This window comes from Choloepus didactylus, chromosome 22 (assembly GCF_015220235.1).
Source record: "Choloepus didactylus isolate mChoDid1 chromosome 22, mChoDid1.pri, whole genome shotgun sequence".
Classification (NCBI taxonomy): Eukaryota; Metazoa; Chordata; class Mammalia; order Pilosa; family Megalonychidae; genus Choloepus; species Choloepus didactylus.
In genome coordinates, this window is record NC_051328.1 from 29,010,107 (window position 1) to 29,024,723 (window position 14,617).

At 59.0% G+C, this 14,617-nt stretch overlaps 1 protein-coding gene across 2 annotated transcripts in view; it reads left to right on the top strand.

Annotated features, from left to right (window-relative positions):
* Nucleotides 1-14,617, top strand: part of VAC14 (VAC14 component of PIKFYVE complex) — a 120,907-nt gene that overhangs the window by 58,766 nt on the left and 47,524 nt on the right. For both annotated transcript variants that reach the window (XR_005213777.1, XM_037815587.1), the window contains exon 13: nucleotides 9,744-9,900. Coding sequence is in view for 1 of the 2 variants with exons in the window: in XM_037815587.1 (XP_037671515.1) it covers nucleotides 9,744-9,900 (157 nt within the window). In the remaining variant the exon portion in view is untranslated. The remainder of the gene's footprint in view (nucleotides 1-9,743; nucleotides 9,901-14,617) is intronic.

Genomic DNA, 14,617 nt, shown 5'->3' on the forward strand with positions numbered 1-14,617 from the left:
CCCCCTAGCCCCCCTGAGTCAGAGCTGCCAGAGCAGGGAGCGAGGCGGCCCCACTCAGCCAGGCTGTGGCCGCAGCCTCACCCCCTGACTCTGGAAGGGTGGGGGGCACCCAGCCGGCAGCCCTGGGTCAGGGGAGAGGAGGAGAAGGGGTGTCATCTGCCGCTCGCCATGTGCTCTCATCTAGAAGCAGATCTCAGGGTGTGTGGAGGTCCAGCTGTTCTCCCTGTGCTAGGGCGACTGGCAGCCTCCCCAGGTCTTCCCCTCATCTCAGAGCCAGGTGTCCTGGACACCTCGGAGCAGGGATGCTCACGTGCGGGGAGCCCCCACTTCTCTCTTTCTCCTCCCCTATTTTCCGAGTAACCATGAAGAGAAATTGCTGACAGGGTTTGTGGCTTACATGATTGATGAAGAAGCAGAAAGAAAGGATGAGCGTGGCCTTTCTAGGAAACGCTGGAGGTGGGGTTCATGGCAGTGGCTGGGGGTCTACCCCGGAGCCCACTAGCTGCATGGAGAACGTGGTGACTCCCAGCCGTGATTGCGGAGAAGGGTGGGGTGGGGTGGCCTGAGGACGCTTTATGCTTCAGTCGAGGACCTCAGAGGCCACCGTGGTGCAGCAACATCCCCGCCCAAGGCAGCCCGGAGCCTCCGCCGTCCTCAGTGGGCCCAGGGTGCTTCTCAGCGTGGCTGGGCCTGTGGGGTTGGAGCCCGAGGCTGCTGCAGCGGCTGCTGCTCCTGAAGACAGGGACAGAGTGCCCACCACCTCTGCGTGCTCCCAGCCCCTCACCAACAGGGCGGGTTCCACCACCAGGAGCCAGAGTTGGATTTCGGGTCTATCCGGTTCCAAAGCATCTAAAACCCCAAACAAAGTCTCTCTTGGCTGCAATGTGGGGGACCAGCCAGGATGGGGGGCTGCTTTATCCAGGCCCAGCCCCTGCCCTTGCGTTGGCTGCACTTGGTCCCTGGCTGAGCTGCCGTTCTGGGTGCCCCTTCTCTTTCTGAGCATCTGAGTTTGGCCTCTTTCTCCCAGGCACCAGTGGGCGCCTCTGGGCTGCTCACCGGCCTGGGGCGCCCAGCTCCCTTCCAGGAGCCCTCTCCATCCTCCTCCCATCTGGTCTTTGAGGTCAGCGGCTGGGACCAGGGTGGTGTGGGATGTGGCCTGGTGGGGAGCAGGAGGGCGGGCTCTTGAGACACGCGGCCCCAGTCCCCCGTGCCCCCCAGGCCAGCCGCGTGGCGTCTCCTCACCTCAGTTTTTCTCTCAACTGCTGGGATTGGGCAGGATTGGCCTTGGTCCCTTCCAGCTCTGAATCTGTGTGGTCCTGTCCCCACTCCCTGGAATACTAATGCTGCCTGCTCAAGAGTGGACAGTCTTCCATAAGAATGGGGCTTGTTTTTCTTCTCATATCCTTGCTTCAGTTTTTATTTCACTCCAATTTTCATTCCATCCACTCTCCAAAACAAATTTAAATAACCCCCAACCCCCAGCCCCTGCCTCCATTCTGCAGATTTCTTTGTAATCAGATCAAGTGATAAGGCAAAAAGCTCTGCCCAGTGGACCGAGGGGCAAGAGGTCGGTGGCCAAGCGCTTGGTTCCTGTTACCAGGAGCCCGCTCATGGGGAGGTGAGCTGGGCCCCCGCAGGGCGGCCGGGTGAGGAGTGTGGGCACCCTTTGCCTGCTGCAGCCCCCTGGGGGCCTTGCCGAGGCCGTGGGCACACACCCTTTCTCAGCTCTCCCTGCAGCTTCCTTTATGGGCTTCTGAGAGAGAGGGGAGATGGGGAGAAGGGGGAAGAAAAGCCACTGTCCAGCAAGGGACAGAGCTGGGCTCCGGCCACAATCCCCCAGCCTGCCTCAGGGACAGCGGGGCCCCCAGGCCTGACCTCTCCGGCTGCTGCACCCCACGGCCACGCAGAGCCACCAGCAGCCACCGCTAGGGGTCCTGGCGGGACTCTGGCCTTGTGAAGTGAGCCCTTGGCAGCAAATTATCTCCAGGGAGGAGATGAACAGGGCATGGTGACAGTCCTAGAACTGCACCTGGTGAGAGGGCTTCTGCTCCCTCACTCTTCCGTGTTTCTGCTCCGTGCTTTCCGTGTCCCACATCAGCCACCCGCAAGTGCAGGGCAGGTCTGTGATTCCCGCTGGTGGCCTGGCAGTACCCCACCCTGGGAAAGGCAGGTTTGTGTGTGGGAGGCTTTTGGTATTCACTCCTTCTACTGGGCGCAGGGGCCAGTGTCCTCACGCTGAGCACATCGGCCGATGAAGTGTGCAGCATGGGCCCTGCCACCTGAGCTCCCCGGGAACACACAAGTTGGCACTGAGGAGGGTGGAAGAAAGGGAGGCCACCTTCCCAAAGCAGGAACACCACAGGGGAGCCCGTCAAGGGCAGCCTTCTCCAGGGAAGAGATGGGGCCTCTCGCCCGGCCCATCATGCTACGTGTCCCTGTGCCTGGCTGGCTTTGGCACCCCATGCTGGCTCATCCCCCACGAGCCCCAGCGCCCTTGACTGACTCCTCTCCCCCACTCCCAGCACCCCCACTGGCTCATGTCCCCCACCCCTGTTCCCCCACTGGCTCCTCTCCCCCACCCCTGCACCCCCACTGGCTCCTCTCCCCACCCCTGCACCCCCACTGGCTCATGTCCCCCACCCCTGTACCCCCACTGGCTCATCTCCACACCCACCCCCTCCCTCTGCCTGTCTCGCCTTTAGCTCAAGAAGTTCTCAAGGTCCCACAACCTGGGCCCAGAAGCCCCACCGTGGAGCTGTCCAAACCAGAGCTGCCTTCAGAACTCTCTGGAGCTTTTAACTTACAGCTGCTTGGTCCTTATCTCAGGTCTCCTGAACTGTGCTCTCGGGTAGGGCCTTCTCACCTGGGTGCAGGTATTTTAAGCAGGCTCCCAGGTGATTTGGATGCACAGCTCTCATTGAGAACCGCAGGCCTTGACTAGAGTAAGATCCTGTTTGGAGACCCCCTGCCCTGCCCCAGCTCCCAGTCCTGTTGCCCTCCATCTGTAGCCCTCAGGGTAGTGGCCAGGCCAGGGCCCCCTGTGCTCACCCCATTTCCCACTCAATGCTCAGGGTGTCTTCAGAAGTCAAAATCTCTTGTAAGTTGTGTGTTGGTTTTTCCTCCTCTGGAAGTGGGCAAAACTGAACTGGCAGAATTTCTCTGGCACCTTCCTGTTGGCATTCGACAAGGGCCACGAACCTGACAGGAGTTTTTGGTGAGCCCAGAGGTGCTGAGGACTGCACCCTTCTCCCCACTGCCAGCAAGAGGAGCTGCCATTTAAGGCTGGTTTGCTCCGTGACACACCCTGGGCTACACATCAGATGTGCATGATCTTATTTCGTCTTTTCAGTAGCCTCTTGAGGGTAGGTCCTGTTGTTTTCCCCATTCTCCGCAGAGGAAGAGGAAACTGAGACTCAGGGAAGTCAAATGATTTGGTCAAGATCCCAGCTTAGATGTTCCGGGAAGCCTTGTTTGTCAACCACCTCACATCAGGGCTGGGCCAGGGCCCCCCTGTCATTATAGCCCGTGTACATTCATTCCCTTTTGTACCCCTGTCCTCTGATGGCCCCTCATCCATGGGCTCAGTGAGGATGTGGTCAGAAGCATTGTAGGAGAAAGTGAACAAACAAGGTTGGCTGGGTGGGAGGCTCACCCCACCCCCGGCCTGGCCCTTCCTGGTGGGATCCGACCCTGCTGAGGCCTTAAGACGTAGGCCTTCCAGTGGGAGGCGCCGACGTCCTTGGGAGCAGGATGTGCTGATGAGTAGGCTGGGGTTAGGGGAGCCCAGCGGGAGGGAGGAGACCCAGGAGCCCAGAGCTGATCCCGCTGGTTGCCATGCACTGGGGCCCGGAGGTAGCTGGGCCCTGAGGCCCGCGCCTGGTAACCAAGCCGCAATGGTGTGTGTGCACAGCTCGTCCCTCCCGCTCGCCGGGACAGTTTATAACCCTGAGAGAGTCCTCTCCTGGTCAGGAGCCTGGATGATGCAAACAGCAGTGGCTTGAAGAAGCAGGAAGGAGACCCTGGGGGTGGAAGTAGTCTCGAGCAGGTCTTCAAGCTGTCCTACCCAAGGCTAGCCTTTATTTCCCTTCTTCCTCAGAGACAGCTAAGCAGGGTTCTCATCTCGCTGTTGATGAGTGGAATTCAACAACAAACATCAGGTGCCGGCCTTTTGCACATGTGGCACAGTGCTACGCACTGTAGGATTTTAAAAGTTTTTTTTTTTTAAGGGGGGGTGGGCAGTCCTGATCCCTAAATGCCTGTGTCCAGAGTCAGCAACACAGACTGAGATCTAGTCTTTTCTTTTTTTTTTTCCAAGTTGTTTTTGCTTTGCCAAGACATGAAAGTTTTTAATCAGGGTTTTTTCCTCAGTGGGAAATAGAACAGATCTGAGCCTAAGCAATCCATCTCTCCCACCCCCAAATCTAAATGTTCTTCACTTTGGCAATGCTCGCCTTCCTCGTTGCAGAAGACAGGGCTGCGAGGCTGGCACCCCAAAGCAGACCAGATCTCTTAGAATCCCATCCCTTTTCCGGGCTGGGCTGCCTTCCACAGCTCACGTTGACTGTGTGTCCAGGACGGAAGCCTCTGGACCCTGTGCCGGCTGGCATGGACACGTCCCTCCAGAACCCCACGGGGGCCAGGAGTTCCTGGGGCCAGCAGCCTGGCTGCCTTGGCTCATTTCCCTGGCTGACCAGCAAGCCCTGTGGGCTGCGGGAGCCATTCTGTACTTGGGCAGGCCGGGGAGCAGAGATCTGACCTGCTTCTGTGTGGAGACGAAGCAGAAGGGCCCACAGCTTCCCATGGAGGCCTGTCCTCTGGTGCCTCTGCACTTAACATCAGCTCCACTTAACAAGAACAAGGCGCAGCCCAGCCTGGCCTGGATCTCAGCCGAGGCCCACGGCTCCGTGACCCAGCTGCTCTGGGCAAAGGCATCAGATGGCCCTTGGCAGGGGCCTGTACTGGTTGGATCTCAACCTCCAGGCTGAATTCACCTCTCCACTAGCACCAAATGTATCCCTCAGAAACCTTCTCACAGCTTCCTCCTGGCTGGGCCTGGAGAGGGCCCAGCTTGGGGGTGTTGGCTAATTTCCTGTCTTCATGAGAAGGTCCCCCTCCTAGTGGGGCTGGAAAGCTGAGCCCATTGACATGTAGGGCCTAATAGTTGACTGGTGGCCTGTCAAAACCTTTGACAAAAGTTTCTTAATCGTAAGTGGGTCATGAAGTGAGAGGCTTTTCCATCCATGGCAGGAGCTATTCAGAACCATCCATCTTCTGTCTCCTGCCTGACACGTCAGTTCAGCAGCTGCTGAGCACTTCACCCTGTGACTCCATGCGCAGGGGTCCTGGAGGAGGCAAGGCTGAGCCTCTCGGGCCAGTACCTGGTGTCACGAAGCCGGCTCTGTCTCCAGCTCTTCCCCAGGAGGTGAGGGAGCAGCCAGCAGCACCCCGGGGACTGAGGGAGAGAGGCAGCCCCGGGTCCCAGGGGCCCTCCAGGCCGGTCTCCCGGTGAGGTGTTGGGACAGGAAGGGCCTGCACAGGCCAGTAAAGGAAGGGAGGAAACGGCAACCGTCCCCAAGACTGTCCTTGGCTGCTGGCACATAGGGGTCTGACGGGCTGCCGGGGCCCCATCCTGCTACTGATCCCCTCCCAAATGGAGGTGCACCCTTGGGTGGTGAAGAACCCTCTGGGTAGGGTCACCTCCAGAAAGAAGGGCTTCCTCAAGAATCCTCTGGCTTCTAGTTTTTTGTTCCTCAAGTCATGGAGGACAAGAAGCGTCCTCTTCTCACATTAAGGCCTCTCCCTCAGGGGTGCTTTTTCAGATGTTTTCCGCCCCCAGTGGCCACCGACCCCATCACTCCACTGATGGCCACACCAGAACGGGGGGAGCAGCTGACGAGCCCTCCCCAGCCCCCTGCCTGTTGCCACGGTAACGGCAGGCCCTCCTGCTCCTGCAGAATATTGCTTTTTTGTAACCTTCCTCCCTCCCTCTCTTTCCCTGCTTCTTTCTCTCACACAAAAAGAAAGCACAAGTGTTTTATATTCATTTTGCAAAAAGCTGTGTGGTGCATACTAATTGGTGAGGCTTCCTCCCGCTCTCTCTGAGCCTTTCCCCGTCCTCAGAGCCAGGACTGCAGGCCAGCGATGGGCCCGGGCCCAGCCAGGCTGCTCGCTGGAGGGGGTCCGGATCCCAGAGCACCGGGGCCTTGCCTCCTGGCCTCTGGGGGTGCCCTGTCAGCACGGGCTTGTCTCTCATCCTGGAGGCTCCTGCCTGCACACCAAGGTATGACATCAAAACCCTGACCTGCTCGCTCCATCGCAGCCTCCCGTGGGCACCCTTCACCCCCGACCCCCCAGGGCTCTCCATCTCCCCAGGGCACCTTCTCCCTCCTCAGGGAGAGGCAGAGCCCTGACCTGGGTCTGCCATGGGCTTGTTGCTCTGCAGCCCCCAAGGCGGGTCCCGGGCTGAGTGGGCTTTGCTGGTCGGCTGGGCTTGGTGGTCCAGCAGCCTGGGTGTCAGGGAGCCCCGTCATAGCCACAGGCCGGCTCCCCATTCCCCCTTCCTCCGAGGGGGCTGGAGAGGCTGCCCCACTCCTGGGGACCAGAGGCACGTCTTTCGTCTTTCGATATGTAAGCACGAGAGGAGTGGCTGGCAATCCTGAAGGAACCTGTAGACATTTCCAGCTTTTAATTGTAAAATTGAAGCATAATTTGCATTCATTTGCCATTTGGTGTTAAACTTTTTAAAATAAGAGAATTCAAACTGTAAAATGTGCAGCTTTTCTGGCTCTGCTCTCCAGGGAGGAGGTAGTGCAGAGATGGGTTGATCCAGATTCTGTTTAGTGAGAGAGTGAGGTCTACAGCCCCAGAAGCCCCCGTACAGGGCTGTCCTGCCTGGTCCAGCCCCCTGCAGCCAGGGCCACGGAATGCCTCTGCTGTTGTTCCAGAAATCTCCCAACCGAATCTCCCCCGTGGGCCTACTTTCTGTGCTTTGCACACGAGGGTCCCTGTAATCTTCACCATAACTTCACAAGGTCCAATATCCATTTTCACACAAGAAACTGAGTCTCCCGTCCCCTGCAAAACCAAGTTCAGGCTCTCTTGTCAGTCATAAGCTCTCAGTGACCAGCCTCGATTTCAGCCAGGCTCTGAGCTGCTGCCCCATGCCCTATACGGGCTATACCAAAAGCTTCCTGGAACGTGCCACAATGTCCCCTGTGCCATGAATGGCTTATGCCATTCTCTCCACCCCATTCCTTTGGCGAATTCCTTCACTAGTTCTTCCATAGAAACCTCCCATCTTCTCTCGGGCAGGGCTGGGGTGCTGACCCCCATCGCACCTGGGCTGTTACCAGACTTGTTACCTGCCTGTCCCCACCCTCACCCCCCAAGAGTCTGTGACCTCATCAAAGGCAGAGCCGGGTCTGCCAGCCTTACAGCTCCTACACCTAGCCCAGGCCTGGCCCCACTCAGGAGGGATCATAGGTGGTGAGGGGCAGAGGAACAGACGAAGTTAACTGCTCCAAGGCCTGGTAGCTGAATGGCAGGGTCAGGATGACCCCAAAGCCCCATATGAGCTTGTCTGGCTCAGGGCTGGGGATTGGAGCTGGGTTTGGCATGTGCTCACTGTTACCTTGAGCAGGTGACTGTTCAACCCTCAGAGTCCGTGTGTGTAAGGTGAGCCTGACAGGTGAGGGCATTGACTGGCTGGTGGGGGGAGGTGGCCTCCTCCCTTGGCAGCCTGGCCTGGAGCCACTCAGAAGGTGGGGGCAGAGCTCGCCCGGGACTGTGCCCCTCAGGTGCAGGTGGCTCTGACAGGTCAGGATGTCCTTCATGGTGTTGGGGATGGCACCAGGTGCTGGCCTGGCCCCAGCTGGCTCACTTTTCTCATTTGCTGTGTTTGACCACAGGGTTCACTGCCTGGAGGACACATCTCTGTCCATCCACACAGACCCCAGGCCCATGGCTCTCAGGAATAGGCAGTGCACAGAGTGCAGTGGAGTTTTAGTAAATTCACAAAGTTGTGCAACCATCACCACCATCTAATCCCAGAACATTTTCATCAGCCCAGAAGAAGCCCATAGCAGTCTTCTCACGCGCTTACCTTGGCCATGTTCTCCCCAACTGGCCAATTTTGAAGCATCTGTTGCCATAGTAATTTTTGGCCTGGGCTCTGTCCATGTAGCCCAGGTAGGGACACAGTCATCCAGTCATTCAACTGATGTTTGCTGGGATCTCCTATGAGCTGGAGACGTCGGGGGACGGGGTACAGCTGTGGAGAGGACAGGCAAAATGCCTCTTACCAGAGCACAGAGATGAGTGGGAGCAGAACTGGAGCATGGCCATTGCAGAGGGTGGGCAGGTGAGCTGCGGAGTTGCACACACAGGCACATGCATGCTCATGCCCACCTTCCACCCCCATGAAGCCGCCTGGAGCCAGTGTTTCCCTCCTCACAGGGCAGGTCCCGAGCTCCGCCTTGCTGCCCTGCTGGCTGCCAGTGCCAGGTGCACAGCCGGGAGAGAGGAGGGGGCCGGGCATGGGTGTGGGGTCTCTGCTTGTAGGGGCAGCTGCTGGGCACCTCGTGATACACAACACTGACCTGAGTTCACACTCCAGGCTGTTCTCCATACTCACCTCTGCCCCTGCCTTGGAAAAGCTTAGAAAGCTTGGTCAGACCTCAGAGGCCTTACCCCACTCAGACCTGTGTGGGAGCCTGTGGGGACAGCCAAGAATTAAGCCCTGGGAGGGATGAAGCCCTCCATCCTGGACCCCAGAGGCACTCCCTGAATGTGGAGGGTCCTTTGGGGGCCACAGCAGCCTCGAGCCTGCAGAAGAATTTGGTTCTGTGGTCTCTGGTCTGGGGGTGGCCAGCGGTGACTGCCCTGAGCACAGTGTGGTTTGGAGGCACCTCCGTTTCCTGGGGCTGCCTAACAAATTACCAAAAACTGGGTGGCTTAAAACAACCAAAGTCTATTCTTTCACAATTCTGGAGGCCAGAAGTTTGAAATCAAGATGCCAGCAGGGCCATGCTTTGTCTGAGGCTACAAGGAGGACTCCTTCCTTGCCTCCTCCTAGCTTCTGGTGGCTACCAAGGAGCCCTGGCTTCCCTCGGCTTGCAGCCATAGCACCTCAGCCTCTGCGCCCATCGTCACACGGCCTTCATCCCCGTGTGTCTCCCCGTGGCTTTCTTATAAGAACGCTGTTCATTGAGCATGCCCACCTGCATCCAGAGTGGCCTCATCCTAACTTGACTGCCTCTGCAAAGACCCTATTTCCAAATAAGGTACCAGGAGTTAGGACGTGGACATACTTTTCTGGAGACAGTCAAGCCCCCAACCAGAGGGCACTGTTGGCTCCTGGCTCCGGCCAACAGTAAGGTGTGGCTGTGGCTGGCCCAGAAGCCCCAAGATGCACCTGCTCTGAGCACACGCTGCCCCCAAGTCCACATCTCCTGGGGATCCCTCTGGCCCCAGCAGGGGACGCCAGACTGGCCAGGCCTCCGGTTCCTGCTTCCTTCCACTACTAGCCCTGTCCACTGCCAGTTTATATTCTCTCAAATCCATAGCCTTCGTTGAACTTTTCTAAGCTCTTTGAAAGCCATCGTCTTTGAGGCTCGGCTCCCACCAGGCCCATAATTACCCCAGGCCCTGGAGGCGGTTCTCAGCCTCTGACCTTGCGTCTCCGCCGTGTTCAGCACAGCTCTCTGGATGGCCGTTTCCCTCATCCTCTGCTTTTCTCCCCACAGGTTATCCTGAAGGATCTGGAGGTGTTGGCAGAAATTGCTTCCTCCCCCGCGGGCCAGACGGGTGACCTGGGCCCCCTCAACGGCCCCGACCTGCGGGCCAGCCTCTCGGAGCTCCAGGTGCCCGCCGCGGGCAGAGCCGGCCTGCTGAGCGCTCCCAGTAAGCACTCCCCCCGGGCTCCGGCCTCACACACCCTAGAAGTGCTACTTCTGCTCCCTGTCCTGGGCCGGGGCGGTCCTGGGGCCGTCATCCTGGAGCCCTGAGCTCTGCCAGGGAGGGATCGGTGCGTTTCCTCCTAGTGCTCTGCCGCTTGGCGGGAGGCCCCAGGGCAGGGGACCCACTCGCCTCCTCCCTCTGGACCCACACTCAGCAGCCCCCGTAAGACACCCTCCCAGCCCTCTTTCCCAGCTTCCTGCCCGTCTGGACAGAGTATCCTTTCATACTTTTGAGCCATTGGCTAAATAGAAACCCATCTGCCCAGCTAGTTGTCTCTACTGGAGCACTGTCTCCCGACTCTGGACTCGGGGGCTTAGAGTCCTGGGTCTCACAGGTGACAGAAGGCTGGGCAGCTGCTCCCTTCCTCACCGAGAAGCTAAAAGTAGCTCACAACGTGGCAGGCAGCCCAGACAAGAGGCGAGATAATTCCCCCAGGTTGCTCAGGCCGTCCTGGCAGAGAAGGTGGCTGTGGCATCCCTACACTCGTCCCTGTCCTTCCACATGGCAGGCAGCCCTTCTCCCCATGCCGGCGTGACTCCCAGCCCCTTGCCTTCAGGAAGCAGGCCTGGAAAATGCCCAGGGGCACATGTTGAGAGGGAAGTGTCCAGGCAGCTTGGGTGCCTCCCGGGCTTGTCTTTGTCCGTGGAGCAGCACTTGACATCCAGACACAGGATCCCCGGACAGCTCAAACTTTAGTGCGGAAGCTAAGTGTCAGATAGATTTGGGACCTTTCAGCAGCAGCTTCCCTCCCTCGGCCCCACCGTGCAGACTCCCGAAGGCCTTCTGGAGCCCCGCCCTGAGGACACCTGCTCAAGCAGCCACCTTGGCCAGATTTGCCCAGAGCCCAGGCCAGGCCCCAAGAAGTGCAGGGAGTTGCCGGAGCCCTGCAGGCCTGACTGTGCTCAGTGGGCACAGGTCACAGCAGAGGCCTGTGTTGAAGGCATCTCACTGGTGACGCTAAGACCAGGGCCTGGTGTCACAGGCTCCCTGACTCTCTGCAGCAGGATCTCGTGCAGGCCCCTCCGTTGCGTGTGCTCTGCCTGCAGCAGGTCCCTGCTTCCAGCTGTTTCTGGCCAAAGCCAGCAAGGGAGTAAGGGGCTCTAGCAACCCCCTTGCTTCCTCTTTCTCTTGTTTTGCCGGGATGCAGTTGTTTTCCTTCCTGGTGAAGCCAGTCTCAAGGCGATCAGGGGCCGTGGGCAGGGAAGTGAGTCCCTCATCCTGACCCCTGTTGGGGTTGGTGCTCTCTGCCCCTCAGCCCATGAGTCCACTCTCCATCCTGGGTCCCCAAGTCAGCTGCAGAGGGTCAGCTGAAGTCCCCGAGGTGTGTGGCAGGGAACCAGGGATGATGGTGGGGCCTCAGTGGGAGGGGCCAGCAGCCAAGCGGAGGGCCCTGGTGGGGAGGAGCCCCTCACTGTGCGCCCTCAGCTCTCCCCACCCAGGAGGCAGTTGTCGTGCGTTTTCAGAGGGGTGGGAGTAGCCTGGGACAGGGGAAGGACACCTTGATTCTCCCAGGACTCTCGCGTCTGTCCCTTTACCCATGAGATGCGTTTTCTCTTCCTCTCAGGCACAGAGCAATTGATAAGTGTGGGCTGGGACCCGCTGGTGGAAGGATAGGCCAGGAAGGCTGCTGAGGGCCCACCAAGACCCCCAGGTGGCTCAGCTTTGCCGGGGGAGCAGGGGGTGCATCAGCCCTCCCAGGGCTCAGGAACAGGGGCTAAGGGGACTCGCATGGCAAACTGTCAGCCCGACTCCCGCTCCCGCCGAGGTGGATGGGCTGCTAACAAGGGTGAGGCAGGAGCGCCTTCTGTGGTTCACGACGGCTGTCACACCAGTGCTCATCAGCCAGAGACTTGCCCTGATTCATCGAGAAAAAACAGGGTGCCAGATGGGAAGAAATTCCATCCTGGAAAGAGCGCAAGGAAGTGCCAGTAGCCAGCAGCACCTCTTACTTCTGGGATACGCAACACAGTAGCCCACGAGTTCTTCACCTGAGACTCACGGAAGGACAGCAGGGGATGCAGGAACCTCCAGGCAGAGCCACATGCACACAGGCATGTCCATAGCTTTCATGAGGTTTCCGCCAGTGGGGCCCTGGTTTTTAAGGGTCAGGACGTCCTACCAGGCTCTGCATTTAAGCCCTGAATTTGCCCACGTCTCTGAAAGCAGAGAGGATGGACAGGTCCCCACGTCATCATCTGGAAGGCCAGTCTCTAGGTGAGGCCAGCAAGAGCGGAGCGTGGGAGACGAGCTGTGCCCTGCCTTCCACCCCAGCTGCCTGTACTCGCCACACCCCACGAGGGTTCAGGGTGTCCACTGAGGGCAGGAAGCACACAGGACTCGTTCCCCTGCTCACTGTTTCTGCTCACGTGGCCTCTCAGGCAGGCAAGGGGGTCACTGGGCCTGTTTCTATCTGGTCATGCACGTGGATGGGGCGCAAGGCCAGACCCTCTCCCTGCTTAGATACTGCTTTCCTCTCACTCTCCAGGGCCCAGCTTTGAGGACTTGCAGACCCCTGGGTTGTTTCCCCTTGGGGTAGAACCACACACAGACACACAGACACACACACACACACACACACACACACACACACTCCTGAAAAGTAACTTTTGGAACAGCAGAGGAGGCAGGGAGCCTAGCAAAGATGAAATCAGTGGTGTTTGTAGGGAAACAAATGCCCCCGCCTGCCTGCTGTGTCTGCAGACTTGGTGGAGCAGATGGGGGCAGCGGTGGAGCGGGGCCTAGTTAGCTGCTGTGTTGGCCTAAATGTGCCGCAGCAGTGGTCCCCGAGGGCCGGGAAGGCAGAGTTGCCCACATGGGATTTTCCTCCCGCCTGGCAAAGTGTAAACATCTCCCTCTCCAGTGGCTCCTGGGGCCTCACCCCCTCCTTCCTGACAGGAGAGGCGGTGGCGTCTGTCCGTGGAGTCCAGGCTGGGTCTTGACTGGCCTTTGGGGCAGTCAGGAGGGCACGAGCTGCCGGGAGTGGGCGGCTCTGCGAGAGGCTGGGGAAGAGACACACGTTCCTTCTCCTGTGGACTTCCCTTGCTTGTGATCTGATGAGATGAAACAAAATGACCCCTTGGGTCTCCTTGGGACTCAGCTCCTTTTGTGCTTTCTCTCCCACTCCACTTGGGGAGGAGTCAGGGGAGGCCCTGCCAGCTCTGGGGAAGCAGGGATCATGCAGCCCTCCTGCATGCCTGTGGGCCTGCTCGGGGGCTGGACAGGGCTGGAGAGGTCTCTGGGATCAGCCCACTGTTTAGAGACATGCCGGGCCTCCTGGGGCCTGGACGTAGCTGCTGCAGGGTGACCCTGTCCTGCCTTCGGAGTCCCTGGCCAAGCCCAGACCAGTGTGGCCACCTGGGGCCAAAGGTCACCCCAGACTGATGCTTGCCCCTAAAGCCCAGTCTTCTCTGACTTCCCGTTCCTGCCACAGGGTCTATTCTTGGTGGGAGAAAAACCTCTTGTGTCAACACACCACACAGGTCTGTCTGGACCAAGCTGGGGTTTTCACCCCTTGCTTTAAAATCATGGTGAAAATGAAATATTGTGATTCTTTTCCCTTCCTTTAATAGCCCAGGCCAGTGTGGTCAACTGTCGGAGCACGTTCGTGTCACCAGACAGAAACAGGTTCTAGAAGGAGTCCAGAAAATGTCTCTGGGGCTCTTTACCCAGTAATAACGCTGACTGTAGATTACAGTTGTCAGCATTTATTGAGTTCTTATTAGTTCCAGGCACTGTTCTAGGCGCATGACGCATATTGGCTACTTGACTTGTCACGAAAACTCTCAGAGGCGAACCCAGTTGTCATCCCCACCTTGGGTGGGGCCATTGGACAGAGATTGGCGGAGGCTGCCTGACCGCCACACACACAGTACGTGGAGCACACGTGAATCCCCTGGCCCAGCCCTGGAAGCTTCCACAGCCTGCGGGGAGGAGTGTGGCAGCTGGCCGGGCAGTCCTGGGCCCTCCTGTGGCACTGGGCGTGGCCCCAGCCTGGCATTCCTGAACTGCCCTCCCTCTTCTGCCCCTCCACCACCTCCAGCCACAACAGACCATTCCTCAGCCTCTAAAAAGCCTTGCCCAGTGGCCTTTGCACTTTGAAGGCCCTCTCCCTGCACCCACACTCTTTTCCGTCCCCAGGAGGCCATGTAGAGAGCCTGGGTGCTGGGGTCTGTTAGTGCACAGCCCCGCTCTGCCCCCGACCTGTGCTGTGGCCCCTGCGCTGCCTCCCCTCCTCCATATGTTGACTGATGGGGTGGTTGTGGGGTCGGCTGAGGGGCTGCCTTTGCTTTCATCCTCTTTGTTATAGGACCCGGGGTGTCTCATAGCAAGGCTGGCTCCGAGGGCCCCCTTCGGCTTGAGATGTTCGTGTCTCCCGCCTCCCTTCCGCCCGTGCATCCCTCTCCGTCCCTCTCAGTGTGGGTGGCCATGGACTCATCTGCCTCCCTGCCAGCCATGGTCTCCAGACCCTGGCTACTCCCCATACAGGTTGGGGAAGCACCAGGGTCGCTGGGAGCCCTTCAGAAAGGTGGGGGCCAGGCCCCACCCCAGACTTTCAGCATCAGGATCCCCAGGTAGTTTGTGTGCTCAGTGCAGTTTGGGAAGCTCCATCTCAGACCCCAGGGCCGGGGTCTGTCACCACCACATCCCCAGCCTCAGGCAC